The sequence below is a fragment of the Sus scrofa genome, chromosome 2 (genome assembly GCF_054392235.1).
Source record: "Sus scrofa isolate SSC_HxYL_T2T_F1_AM1 chromosome 2, Sscrofa_HxYL_maternal_Yorkshire_Landrace_v2.0, whole genome shotgun sequence".
Taxonomy (NCBI): domain Eukaryota; kingdom Metazoa; phylum Chordata; class Mammalia; order Artiodactyla; family Suidae; genus Sus; species Sus scrofa.
Genome location: NC_139384.1, coordinates 27,935,526 through 27,950,311, shown reverse-complemented (window position 1 = coordinate 27,950,311; position 14,786 = coordinate 27,935,526). Strand labels below are relative to the sequence as shown.

At 42.9% G+C, this 14,786-nt stretch overlaps 1 protein-coding gene across 4 annotated transcripts in view; it reads left to right on the top strand.

Annotated features, from left to right (window-relative positions):
- Positions 1–14,786, top strand: part of PRR5L (proline rich 5 like) — a 166,569-nt gene that overhangs the window by 16,555 nt on the left and 135,228 nt on the right. For 3 of the 4 annotated variants that reach the window (XR_014837062.1, XR_014837059.1, XR_014837063.1), the window contains exons 2-4: positions 5,487–5,563; positions 11,077–11,205; positions 12,109–12,333. Coding sequence is in view for 1 of the 4 variants with exons in the window: in XM_085011436.1 (XP_084867562.1) it covers positions 12,229–12,333 (105 nt within the window). In the remaining 3 variants the exon portion in view is untranslated. Of the gene's footprint in view, positions 1–5,486; positions 5,564–11,076; positions 11,206–12,108; positions 12,334–14,786 lie in introns of those variants that run through there. The other variant, XM_085011436.1, reaches the window with a different exon arrangement.

Genomic DNA, 14,786 nt, shown 5'->3' with positions numbered 1-14,786 from the left:
TATTTAAACTCCTTGGTATCCAAACCTATGCATTCTAGTTATTGAGGACACAGTACTGTATCATGGTCATTAGTTCAACATATAGGCTACATCCTGAAGCATCCCCACCCCACAAGGTGTCATCTTGAAGCTAGCATCTTACCTGCATTTTTAGGAGTTCATTCTAATCTTTTTTTTTCCCCCTAACATTTCCTGAATCAAAAAAAAATTTTTTTTATTAAAGTGTAGTTGAGGAGTTCCCATTGTGGCTCAGCAGTAATGAATCTGACTAGGAGCCAGGACGATGCAGGTTCAATCCCTGGCCTTGCTCAGCGAGTTAAGGATCCCGAGTTGCCATGAGCTGTGGTGTAGGTCACAGAACACAGCTCAGAGTCTGCATTGCTGTGGGCTGTTGTGTAGGCTGGCATCTGCAGCTCTGATTCGACCTCTAGCCTGGGAACTTCCGTATGCCATGGGTGTGGCCCTAAAAAGACAAAAAAATAAAAAAAGTATAGTTGATTTACAATATTCCTTCAATTTCTGCTGTATGGCAAAGTGACCCAGTCACACACATATATATACACATTCTTTTTTTTATACTAACTTCCATCATGTTCTAACCCAAGAGATTAGACAGTTTCCTGCGCTGTAACATAGGACCCCATTGCTTATCCCTTTTAAATGTAATAGTTTGTATCTACCAACCCCAAACTCCAGTCCATCCCACCCCCTCCCGCCTCCCCCCTAAGCAACCCCAAGTCTGCTCTCCATGTCCATGATTTGTTTCCGTTTTGTAGATAGGAGTAGTTGTGCCATATTTTAGATTCTACATATAAGTGATATCATATGATATTTGTCTTTCTTTTTCTGACTGACTTCACTTAGTGTGAGAATCTCTAGGTGCCTTTTAATTTACATCCGGCAAATAGCCTCTGGGTGATGGAGTATAAGATGAGACCAGTATATCTTACGGTTATTGTAATATCTCCTTTGCTGTCAAGCAAGTCCCTTGGCAGAGCAATGTTATGCAAGATCCCTTGACGATAATAAATCAGACATTACGTGAGCTCTCGGACGCTATTTCTACCTGCGGCAATGGGAGCGGGAAAGGCAGATCCGTACTTGTTACATATTGTTAATTCCCCTACTCCTTCCCTACCAGGGCTTTTACTTTAGTGTAGGAGACCTGCTGGAGCTCTGAATTCAACATGCTTTGTCACTCTGCCATTCACAGAGTCGGATCCCAGGCTTGATTTTATTTATTTATTTATTTATTTATTTTTGTCTTTTTGTTGTTGTTGTTGCTATTTCTTGGGCCGCTCCCGCGGCATATGGAGGTTCCCAGGCTAGGGGTTGAATCGGAGCTGTAGCCACCGGCCTACGCCAGAGCCACAGCAACGCAGGATCCAAGCCGCGTCTGCAACCTACACCACAGCTCACGGCAACGCCGGATCGTTAACCCACTGAGCAAGGCCAGGGATGGAACCCGCAACCTCATGGTTCCTAGTCGGATTCGTTAACCACTGCGCCACGACGGGAACTCCCCAGGCTTGATTTTAAGCACAGTCTGCTCTCTGACTGAGGAGATGAGGCTTTCCTCAAGGGCTTCTAGGGACTCCTGGCTTTCACATTGTAACTTGAATTGGCAGCTGAATGATTTGAGTGTTTCATTTTCTTCCTTCCGTGCTCCTATAGCACTTAACCTCTAATCAACCAACCAGCTCCACAGTCCATACAATGACCTTGCTCGAATACCTCTCAGATGCTGGATATTGCATTCCATTCCCAACTGTGTCCCACCCCAGTTCACTACCCAGAGTCTTAGTCCTTTGATGCTACAGTATCCTAGGAATTAGCAACACCTCACCTGCCACTAGCAACCTGTCCTTGGTGCCATCAAGCCATCGAGTGATCCACCCCCCAGAATCTTGTCCTGAGATTCTGCTTAGGAGTACTTCTGTTGCCATGAAGCTCTTGAGACAAGGATTCCAGTATCAGTGGTTCATTTGGCAAAAGGAGGAAGCACCCACAGGGAGTAGGGAAGTGAGATGGGCAAGAGAAGGCCAACAAATGGTACATTATCAAGCAAGTTACTACACTGGGTGTGATCTGCTAGGGCATGTCTGTAAACAATATAAAATGCAATCCTTAGAGTTTTCCCACCAGAATGGCAAAGGAGCTAGTTATTTATTTATATAAATTTTGGCCAGCGTTGGTTGAAGGCTGTGGGGGGGGCAGGGGATGTGTAATAATAATTACTGAGCCCTTCCAGCCTGCCGTGCACATGGACAGAGTGGGCACTGGTAGCTGAGAGAGCCCTTAGGCAAAGAGATGCAGATGCTGGTCACTGAAAGCCAGGCTAGTGTGCCCTGAAATGCTGCCACCTAAGAGCGTGTGAACAGGGCACCAACAGCATCAACTGCAGGGAGGGATGAAGGGGAGATAGTTTGAGAATGCAAAACTGAGTTTGGGGAGGGCAAGGATGTTAGGACAAATCAAAGGGCATCCAAATTGTCCTAATTCTTTCTTTCTTTCTGGGCTTTTTTTTTTTTTTTCTTTTCTTTTTTTTTTTTTTTTTTTTTTTTGGTGCTAGTTGCATTCTAAGGTATGGCTTTGAATGCACAGCTTTTTGTTGTTTGTAAAAACCTTAAAGGGGTAAAAGCAAAAACACATATTATTTCTCGGTGACAAATCTAGCACTCATGCGACATTTTCACAACCTCAAGCATGCATCTCTGGCTTGAATGGGGGAGGGCTGGGGAAGTGAATGTCTTAATAGAGAGGACGATTACTCTGCCCCTCGTGGGTCCAGCCAGGGAGGCAAAGGAAAGGCCTCCCTGCTTAGCCTCCTCTTGAGTTGGTGGGCTAGTCTGGGTTAAGTTTTATATTATCGTAATGATGCCCCTGAAATAATAGTAAAAAAAAAAAAAAATGCTCCATATATAGACTACCTAGTCCAAGATGTCCTTTTTTTTTTCTTCTGGGATGAGGAGACTTGGAATCTTTGGGAAAAGGTGGACATGGCAATCTCTCCTGATGTAGTAAGATCTTACAGTGGGGCTTTTGCTAAGCATGTTTTGCTTCTTTGCTCTGAAAGATGGTGGTGCTGGATCATGTTGGAATTTGGGTATACCTGTCAACCTCCTGCCTTCTCATGAAGTTCTAGCCAATTGAAATAGAGACACAAGGAGTCAAGGTATCAGCCTGTGAACAGCAAATAATCAGAGACCATCAGAATGTTTGTTAATAGAAGGAGGGCTGAATAAATATGATACATCCATAATGTGGAATACTATGCAACTTTAAAAAAATCAGGATGGTCTCTCTGAGTGCTCACAGGGAAAGAACTCCAAGAAAACGAATAGGCATGAGAGGGATTAATAACTAATACATTTATATATATATATATATATATAAATGTGTCATATATAAATAACAAATATATAAATATTCATATTTAAATATTTACTATATATTTAATAATAGATATCAATATTCATATTTAAATATTTATTATATATTTAATAAAAATAATATAAATATATAAATAACTAGTAAATATATAAATAATAATATATATGTGATATATATATATCTATATATATATCACATATATATACGTGTGTGTGTGTGTGTATATATATATATAGGAGTTTGGAAGGCATCAAAAGAAAATACTAATAGGTAGAGCTCGAGGATGGGAACAGGGTGGGTGGGGGCCTGAGTGGGAAGAAGACTTTTCACTGAATACCATTTTGGGGAAACATGTACATAAATACATTCATTGCATATATCTAGCAATCTAGAGAATGACTCAGAGAAGGGAAGACGTGGGAAGGACACTAGCACCCATCTCATTGTTGATGACTCATCACATACCAAGTGCAGAGGACAGCACCTGGCCCATTATAGATGCTCAATCACTTTGAAGGTTTCATTTTACTACTTCAGTCATTTCTTTTTGTGGCCAGGAGCAGAGACCCTAACTCTGTACTTAAGACAGAACAGAGTCTAAGGTTTCTGGCCTGGTCAGGACCTGCCCCTTCCTGACGTCACTGGCTCATGCAGCAGCTGTGTTTCCAGTCCAATTTCCAAGGGGCTCTTGGGAGAAGCTGCTCTGCCAGCAGATGTGGCCTCTAGGATTCCAGAGGTAACGCCAGATGTTGGCACTCAGCTATGCTCAGAGAACATCCTATCAGTGTTCATTCTCTGCATAATTGCAAAGTAAACGATTTAATGTTATTTGAAAATGATTTAATGTTATTTTGACTCTAAAAATGAATGCTTTCCCTAATAGAACCCTCATCCCACCTCTCAACCACATCAGATCGGTCCTTCTCTGTCTTATTTCCGTCACAGGGAAAGAAGCAACCAATGCAGGGCTCACCCTGGGAGAAAAACTTACTTGGAGTTTGGTTGGTGTTGATCTAATCTTGGGCAGAAGGAGGAAAAGTATAGCTACCTCTGTTATTAGGGATTTCCCACTCCTAATAGTGTTACCTTTTCTACCCTGCATTCTGAAGGAAGTTTTAAGGCACACCAATGTCCAAGGTTCAAAGAGTCAAGTGTGTTTCAGGTTTTACAAAACATTGAGTACATCAGAGATAGTTTTGTCCTCATCCCCAGTTTCTGGTGAGAAACAAGTTGTGCTTTGGTGTGTGGCCAAATGCTGTCTTCTTTTGAAGCAGCAGATGAGCCAATGACAGACAAGCTTGCCGTGCAGATGTAATCAGACCAAGAAGGCCATGCTCAGAGCAGGGTGGGGCCTAGGGACCGGACCCCTGGCTTGGGAGTCCCAACTCATCCCCAGGGTCTTTTCCTTGATGAACACTTCAAAATAGGAGCCCAGCAGCAGCCAAAAGTCACTGACCTCAACGCATTGCTAATCAAATCCACCTGAGGAAGAATACAAACTAGCATCTGCAACCACACATCAGAGGAGGGAGCATCCTGCAATTCCTTCACTACTGAATTCTCCATGCACTGCCCTCCAGGCTGTATGTGCTGGAGGTTTCAGTGCAGTGGTTTGGATCCTGGGCTCTGAAGCCTGATTGAGTTCAAGTCCCAGCTGTGCTTCTTACTAGCTGCTGCGTGGTTTTGACCCAGCTGCTTAACTTCTCTGTGCCTCAATTTCGCTTCCATAATTGTGAAGTGTAGATGAGTTAACAATGGGTAAAGTACCTATTTCATAGTAAGTGATATAGAAGTTTAGTCTCAAATACCCTTTAAGGAGTTTTTTTACAGTGGGGCTTTGCTTAGTGTGTTTTGCTTCTTTGCTCTGCTCCCCCCCCCCCCACCTTGTTTAGTACCTGGTACTAAGAAGTACTTCATTCAGTACTGAAGAGTACCAAAGAGTTTCGGTTGAACGCTGTGCTTGGCAAGAAGGAACTCAAATGAGCTCCAGGTAGATAATTGATGTAACCTGGATGGATGTTGGTTGGCCTCCTGGGCATGCGTGGATTGCCTCCATTAAAAACTGCCTCTGCTTTTGTTTTGCAATAATCCAGAAATTGGCGCCTGAGTTACCCTAAAAGTGCCTCCTCACACGACAGCAAGCAAAGTGGACGTTAATGACAATATTCTGGTGAGTTCTGAGGAGGGGGATGAGGGGCGTCCCTCGACAGTTCATACGCGCACGCAGACGGCGAAGACAACCGCGCCTCCCTCGGGTTTTCTCCCCTCCGAAGTCCCTGTGTGGCTGTGCTTTGAAGGTTTCCTTCCGTTCCCCTTTCCCCGCATCAGCCTCCGATGCTGTTCTCCTTTCTCTGCCTCTTGGGAACTTTAAATTCCTCCCATTTGGCCCTGCTCCAGCTCCCGCGCACAAACTTACCCAATCAAACGCGTCGTAGCCCAACACCTCCAAGTTTGATTCACTGGATGGATCAAGACGTTGCTCTCCTACAGGGGCGTCGGAGTACTTTGCAGACACCCACATGCCCGTTCTCCCTTTGAGCACCTACGCCCTGTCATTTATTAACTCTGTGATAGCGGGCAAGGTAGCCAATCTCTCTGAATCCCAGGTTAGTCACCTAAGAAAGTACGGTAATGATAGCTGTTGTGAAGACAAAGTGAAATCATGCCTGCAAAACACGGAACCGTGCCTCATGTTAATGGGAATGCAACCTGTGCTTTTTGAGTAAATAATAGCCTGATCTCTCACGGGATTCCTCACAGTAGAGAAAATGGGCATTGATAATTTTGTGTGAGATGAGAAGTGTATGAAGCATTCAGAGCTCAAAGGAGGGAACAGTTAGGGTTCTCTAGATAGCATTGGGAACTTTGCAAATTAATCACTCTGCGTATGTTTCCTTTATTGAAAAATAGGGATAATAATAGTATGTTTTTATACGGCTGTTGGGAAGATCAAATTAAAAAGCCCATAAAAACAAAGACCTATCTTGTAGGTCAACTATACTTCAATTTTTTCAAAGAGAAAAAAAAAACAAACCCAAATCCACAAAGACCTGTCCAATTAAAAAGTTTAGAAAACGGTAGCTAGTATTATCATAAGCTTATGCCTTGAATTGAACTATTAGGAAAGGAAAGTATATTTGCCTCCTGGTATAAAATTTACATTCGCAAGTTCAGATACATTTAGGAAATCCCAATGCTATTTTATTAAGGCTTTAGTCAAGACATAAATTGATTAATTTAAGCCGATGGCTCTGGCTTTAGAAATTTCAAATCACTACACAATTCATAAAGGTCCTAATGGTTCTCTCTTGATATTTGGTTTTGGAAAGTGTAACTTCTTTTTGGGTTGCTAGCTTTGTAGTTGTTTCCTCTCATCAGCTCCACATTAAGAATTAATTTCAGGTTCGAGCTAATAGCCCAGCCCTCCTGACCAGTGTTCCCTTTGATTTTGTGTAAATTGTGAGCAGTTGGCCAAATTCCACAAGCACCTAGTTATTAAGATAGAATGATCAGAGTTTAGCGTTGTGATTGAATAAGGCTTACAACAAATTTAAGACGATGTTTTAAAGGATATGCAAAATCAATATTGTGCTCTGGGGTAATTAGACATAAATGCCTTTCATACAGGTTACTAGAGTTACCGTGTCCTCAAACGAGGCCTTCCAGGATTCACTACCAAAGAAGGGGTGGGTTTGTTAGGAGCAGAATGGAGCTTTGGGGAGCCTCAGAATTGTCTTGAACCCAAAGCTTGTCTCTCTTTTGGGACAGGGCCTGGGTGACCTGGAGACTTGTCGTTTAAGACCAGGACATAATAAAATCAACCTCCTCCTGGTTCTTATAGGGGTTTGACCTATAAAGGGAAGTTTATTAGTCTAGGTAAGGGTCAGCAAGCTTTTTCTGTAAAGAGCCAGATTATAAATGTTATAGGCACTGCACAGAGGGGCCGTATGGCCTGCACTGCAAGGACTCAATGCTGCTATTGCAGGGCAAAATCAGCCATAGTCTCTACATGGGCTAATGGGGCTGGCTATATCCCAATAAAAATTTATTTAAAGAAGAAAGTGATGGGCCGGATTTGGCCCTTGGACTATAGCTGTGGACTTCTGGCTAGGCTAAGGCTCTGGATGGGAACCTGGAAAAGAGGAGAAGCTGAACCAGTGCTTTCCTGAAGCAGGCTTGCATCTGGGTTAGTGGATGAAATAGGGGTGTGGGAACTCAGAGCACAGGGAAGCCTCAAACGCCCTTTCCTCTTCCCCTCCTTCCCAGGGCTTGCCTATTTCAATGAAGGCAACCAGTGGCAAAGATGGTACAGAAGGGATAACAGTCTAGGGATTGACTGACTCAGGTTTACACCATAGCACTTTCATGATTTTGCTGTGTGACCTTGGGCACGTTATTCTACCTCTCTGAGCCAATTTATAAAACTAGGCTGATAGAACCTCTCTCAGAGTTATAAGGGTTAAATGAATTTTGTGATGTAAAGCATTTAGCCCACATTAAATTGTGGACATAATTTGTCTGCCTACTGTGTTTAATAGGCAATTAAGGGAGTCTCAAGAATAATTTTGCCTTTGTTTTTGTTTTTTTTTTTTCACCTCTTATAATTCCCCAGAAGTTCAGTCTGTTTTTAACATTATTTGATTAGTCCCATGATACCTAGGAATGGAGTTGTTGGGTTTGGGTTGTGCGCATTCTGCTACAGTAGATACTAAACCATTTGTAGACACTAAGTAGGTTGCAAAAATGGCTCTACCTATTTGTATTCCCACGAGACTTCTCATGAGAGCTTCAGTTGCTTGTCACTGGTTTTTGGTGGTTTTCATTGGTGTCTTCCAAGTGAGTAATGAATTTATACACTTTCTCATATACTTATTAGCCATTCAAATACCCCCTTCTTGGAAGTGCCTGTTGAAGTTCCAAGTTTTCTGATTTGCAAAAGTTCTTTACATATTCTGGCTATGAGAACTCTAGTTGTTATAGGTACTTTCTGATAAACAGAAGTCCCTGATTTTAATATAGTTCTTTTTTTATCAATCTTTGTTTTACCTTTTTAAGTTCAATGATTTAAGTATATTATAGTATACCATTTTTACTACTTTGCTTATAACACTTCACACAACTGTTCAATACACACCAGTTAGAACCATTAGCTGGTTTAGCTAGCTAATTTCCTTCCAATCCTGAGTCATGGTGAATCCATAAAACCCAGTCAGTTGTGTTCATTTGGGTTCATTTTCAACACACCTAAAAAGGATAAATATGGATGTATGGGGCTGCTGTTACCTATGACTCATTAAGGATGCTGAGGGTGGACATTTTGGAATGCAGGGCCTGTGTTAGGTCAGGATTTTGGGACGAGGTTAAGTAGTATAGTGAGATGGAAGTTTGAGTAACCGTGCAATACAGCTAGGGAAGTATCCTCTTTACCTGGAAAAGTGAAGAGGAATTAAGAGGGGGTGGATTGGAGTTCCCGTCATGGCACAGTGGTTAACGAATCCGACTAGGAACCATGAGGTTGCGGGTTTGATCCCTGGCCTTGCTCAGTGGGTTAAGGATCTGGCGTTGCCGTGAGCTGTGGTGTAGGTCGCAGACACGGCTCAGATCCCACGTTGCTGTGGCTCTGGTGTAGGCCGGTGGCTACAGCTCCGACTGGACCTCTAGCCTGGGAACCTCCATATGCTGCGGGAGTGGCCCAAGAAATAGCAAAAAGACAAAAAAAAAAAAAAAAAAAAAAGAGGGGGTGGATCACAAGATAGGCCAGAGGGAAGGGAGATGTGGGAAAGGGAGGAAAAGAAAGTTTATATTTGGTAGCAAATGTCAGAGGCTCAAATATAACAAAAGAAGATCTTCCTGGGAACTTGGTCTGTTGAGAGCTAGTTTCCTTGAATCCCACACTCTTCTTTTTTTTTTTTTTTTTAACTAGAAAAGCCCTGATGGGAGTTCCCGTTGTGGCTCAGTGGTTAACGAATCCGACTAGGAACCATGAGGTTGCGGGTTCGATCCCTGGCCTTGCTCAGTGGATTAAGGATCTGGCGTTGCCCTGAGCGGTGGTGTAGGTTGCAGACGCGGCTTGGATCCTGCGTTGCTGTGGCTCTGGTGTAGGCCGGTGGCTACAGCTCTGATTCGACCCCTAGCCTGGGAACCTCCATGTGCCGTGGGAGCGGCCCTAGAAATGGCAAAAAGACAAAGACAAAAAAAAAAAAGAAAGGAAGAAAGAAAGAAAAGAAAAAAGAAAAGCCCTGATAGTTCAAATCACATAGCAATAATTTTTTTATAAAACAGAGGCACTTAATACCCATCACCTTTTTTCCCTCCTGATGGGAAATAAAAAGGATTGTTAACTCTTCAATAGGTACTGTATGAAAAAAGAGGGAGTAAAGGAAATTTAGAGCCAGAAGCAAGCACCCTGAAGAGTACTATATCCCATGTCAAGATTATAGAACTAGTTTATTATAAATCCCTCCTTTTCTTTGAGGGTTCTGTGTAAGTCATAGTGGGAGGCCCATTCTCCCAGAGAGCACTCTTTTTTTGCAAATGACTGAAAATCCAATGTAGAGGCTTCAGTGGTAAAAGGATATTTTTGATCCTCATCACTGAAAATCTAGAGTGGGTGCTGGCCTCCAGCGAGGCAACTTCTAGCCGCTCAAATGATGTCATCGAGGTTTGAGATCTTCTCCAGATCTTCACTCGGCCTTCATTACTGTTGACGTCATCCTTCACTTATACGCAAATCCCCACCTCTTGGTAGCTTCCTGTCCCCCTAATAAGTGAACAATGTGACTACAGCAGTTGTAGCCCTCAACCCCCACTGGGCTCAGGAAGACGGGGACATCTTTCCTAATGTCTCCTGATGAAGCCCTAGGATTGGCAACCTCTCATTGGCCCCTGTTGGATCACGTGGCCATGCCACAGCCAATCATGTGGCCCAGCGTCTAAGGCAGGCTAATTGTATCAGACAGTGAAGTCCCAGTTTTCAGCTGAGTGTGAAGTTAGTCTTGCCCAAGCTGCACTGCTGAGAATAGTGGAAGCCTATGTTGGAATTCTCCAACATAAAGAAGGGTGCTGATGCTGGAGAGGCATCAAAGACTGGCCATTATATCTAGCAAGGGAATATGGTACATCTGGGAAGCTTTGTGAACAAAGAACAGCCCAGTGATTTAGGAGCCAAAAGACTGAGAATGCAGCTTCCTTTAGTAACTGTTGGGATCAGAACAAACCTGGCTGGATTGTGGCTCCCATGCTTAATAATGAAGTTATCCAGCCTTTCTTAGTCTCAAATTCCTTTTCTGTTCAGTGTGGAAATGATGCCAGTCCTCTTGTTACTGGAGGAGCAAAAGAGAAAATATTTTCAGAAAAGTCTTGACCCGTATAAAAAAATGTGTGGATATGAATATAGGTATTTTTGCTGCTGAAGATCATAGCAGGAATAAACAAATTCCAAATGCACCATGTCCATTTAAAGTTTGACTTATAAAGCTAACATTTGTACAAAGGAAAATTTTGGCTGGGTCATTCAAAGCAATGATCAGGATCATAGGGTTGATTTTGATAAAAGTACTAATCACTAACATCTACCAAGGGCTTACTATAGTCCAGGCTCTTCTAAGCATTTTTCATGTATTATTTCATTTACTCTTCAAACAACCTTAGGCATTAAGCACCATTATTCTCTCTGTTTTACAGATGAAGAAATTAAGCCACAAGAAGTTAAGCAATTTCACAGCATTCCCTAGCTAAGAAAGGTAGACCTGGGGTTCAAATCCAGACAGCCTGTCTCTCGAACCTGAACTCTGAAACACTGTATTATCCAAGGTAATAGTGTTGAAATCTACCGCTTGGTAAGTCCAATGATGGAGCCAAATTTACCTACACCATTTTGTGCACTAATATATCTAATGAAGCAAAATACATTCATGGACTCATCAGCCTGTGAAAATAAGTCCCTAAATGGAAGCATTTATTATCTTGATATTTTTTTCTTGTAGTGACTTGGTTCTTCAGTTTTGCCCTGTTTATGGGTATGTACATATCCTAAGACAAAAACATGTTATTTGTGGGATTACGGCTCATAGAGTAGAAAGAGCTTGGACTTAAAAGACTCGAATTATAGGCACAGCTCAACCAATTACCAGCTATGACCATTTTGCATTTCTCTTTTCTCACTTGTAAAGTAGATGGTGTTCATTCCCGAGAGTGAGCCTGGGGCCCAGATGAGATGGTGTTTAGGATGGTCCTTTGAGAGCTTTCAAGGACCATGTAGATCTAAGACATTTTTAAATGAACGATGCTCCCAAAGACCATGAATGAATGGTGCCATCAATGAATGGTGTCATCAATGAATGGTGTTCCATAGGAGCAGCATTTCTTTTTTTTTTTTTTTTTTTTTTTTTTTTTTTTGTCTTTTGTTGTTGTTGTTGCTATTTCTTGGGCCGCTCCCGCGGCATATGGAGATTCCCAGGCTAGGGGTTGAATTGGAGCTGTAGCCACCGGCCTACACCAGAGCCACAGCAACGCGGGATCCGAGCCACGTCTGCGACCTACACCACAGCTCACGGCAACGCTGGATCCTTAACCACTGAGCAAGGCCAGGGATGGAACCCGCAACCTCATGGTTCCTAGTCGGATTCGTTAACCACTGCGCCACGACGGGAACTCCAGGAGCAGCATTTCATACGTGTCTGTATTTCCATGGTATTGTGCTCTTAAATTTCCTAGGAGCCTGGCCCTCCTGAATGGCCTGACTTCTTTCTATGGAGCTTTCTGGATCAGCTCTCAGTAGGACCTAATGGCTTGCTTTACCTACTTTGGAAGCCCACCTGAAGTCACCTTAAACGGATGGTTTATGGAGCCCCCGAGGACAATGGGCAGCCTGTATATATACACGTCTCTAGCCTCTCAGGGCCTGACTCCTGCTTCCTGCTACTTTGGAGTTACCCCCAGGTGTATATATTTTATTTCCTTTGAATCACATTCTGGTTCCCAACTTAGCTGGCTTGTCAGAGTTTCCACAGTGGATACTTGTGTGGAATTTTATTTGTTTTGTCTCTTTACCACCTAATATCTATTTATTTTTATTATGGTAAAAGAAGTCTTCATAGTGCTTTGTGCTGTGCTGGAGCTGGTGAGTGAGAGCTGTTAAGTATAAGCATGTCATCAAACATGACCACTGTTAAAAATTAAATTATATAAGTGTGCAATACAGAACATAGAGCAAAAGTAAGAACTGTTCAAAGTTTATCCCTTCCTAATTATTTTGCTACACTTTGTTATCATCTCAGCCCTTGAGAATATTTATGTCCATTGTATCTATGGCGGAGAGACTGTAGAATGGTGTCTACTCTGCATCTCCCCCAACTTTGCATTCAGTGACATGTTGGCAGCTTGAAGTTAGCCTCAGTTAGGGTTAGGGGTTAGGGGTTGGGAGTATTTATACTAGGGAATTCAGCAAATCTGGCAAATCAGGGCTCCTCCCCATCCACCCAGCAGAATCCTGGTTTACCCTGCTCTTAGCTTCAGAAGGTGAGTCTTTATTGACTTGAACCAATCAGTAAGTCCTGTCCCTCTGGCCACAGCAAAAGGCTGATGAATGACTGACTCAGGACTTTTTATTTGCCGGTGGAAAGGATGAAGCTGTTGTCCCTGCTTGGGCTGCAACCACAAGGGGAGAGCTAGTCCAAGAATCAGGCTAACACATGGAGGAAAGCAGACAGAAGCTGAGAGATGGAAGCCCTGGCTGGATTTTGGAATAATCATTAAGCCCCTAGATCAAGCAGCACCTGACTTTGAGGCTACCTAAGTTAGAGATGGACAAATATTTCCCAGTGGGGCCAGATAGGAAAGGTTTTAGGCTTTGCAGGCCACGCACAGCTGCTTGTATGCTACTAGAGTGTAAAAGCAGTAAATAATACATAAACCAATGGGCATAGCTGAGCTCCAATAATACTATTTATAATGGCAGCTGCTAGGCAGGATTTGGCCCAAGAGCAATAGTTTTCAGATCCCTCATCTAAGGCATAAAATTCCCTTCTTTGCTTAAGCATATTGGCTCGGGTTTTCTAACACTTGTAGTTTAAAAAAAAGCTTTAATTAATCCAGGTTCATAGATTGTGAGCAATACAAATTGACTCTGAATTCCTTAAGGAAACGTAGAGCTTTATTATCAAAATAAAGGGTAGCCAAAATTTAAATTCCCATTGTTCTAGCTCAGGTCACATGTCCAGGGGAGGGAAATTTAACCTGTCTTTCCAAGACCACATTCTGGGGGGTGGGGTGGGGGGTTGTTTCTATAGGGAAAATTAAGGGGTGTTATCAGATGAACAGGTCCTGGAGGCTCACTCCACCCCAGCAAGACAGGGAAAAGTTCCCAAATCGAGCACATTTAGCAGGTGCCCTATATACACAGTTCATCAAGGGCAAGTCTATGTGTTAGAAAAAAACCTCTCCTTGACACAACTGTGCCCCAGGTGTCCCTCTGCCGCTCACGTGCTGTGTTGCCCTGGGCAAGGTATGACATATCTCTGGGCCTTAGCTCTCCAAGTACAAAAAGAAGGTGATGAACTAAGAATCTTTTTTAAGGGCTCAGTGAGTACCAAGTTCTGGTGGTTCTTCCTGTATATCAACCATCTTGCCTGTTAATCTCTAAGACTTAATACCCTGTGCCCTGTGGTTCACCTTTTTGCACAATCACCCGCTCTGGGAGCTCCCTCATGTTACTTCATTTCTATGAATGTGGATTTCTTCATCTGTTCTTGCCCCCACCCTGGAAAGTGGTGTAAGGATTAGTCTGAAGTGTGCTACATGCTTGGAAGGCAGTGTGTGTACTTGCTCAATATGGGGCTTTGGAGGCCCTGCTAACCTCATTCTTCTTTAGTCTTTTCTCTACTTAACATTGAGCAGATTATTTAAACTCTTAGAGCCTTTGTTTCCTCATCTATAAAATGGGGATATATAGAGGGACTTCCTGTGTTGATTAAATGAGCTACAGCCCATTATATGCTTAGTACAGAGCCTGGCACACAGTGGATAATCTGTAAAGGGTAATTGTTCATCGTATTTGATGGCAATGATTTTATTTCGTTTTTAGAAATAGGTTCCTGATAGAAAATTCCTCTTGCTTTTTACTTTTCTTGCTGTGGAATTTTTCCAACATACTTCTTTGGTGCTGTCAGTTGCTTTCAGTTATTTCTCTAAAATTGTAAAAGGAGGAGTTCCCGTCGTGGCTCAGTGGTTAACAAATCTGACTAGGAACCATGAGGTTGTGGGTTCGGTCCCTGGCCTTGCTCAGTGGGTTAAGGATCCGGTGTTGCCGTGAGCTGTGGTGTAGATCGCAGGTGCGGCTCGGATCCTGCGTTGCTGTGGCTCTGGCATAGACTGGCAGCTACAGCTCCAATTCG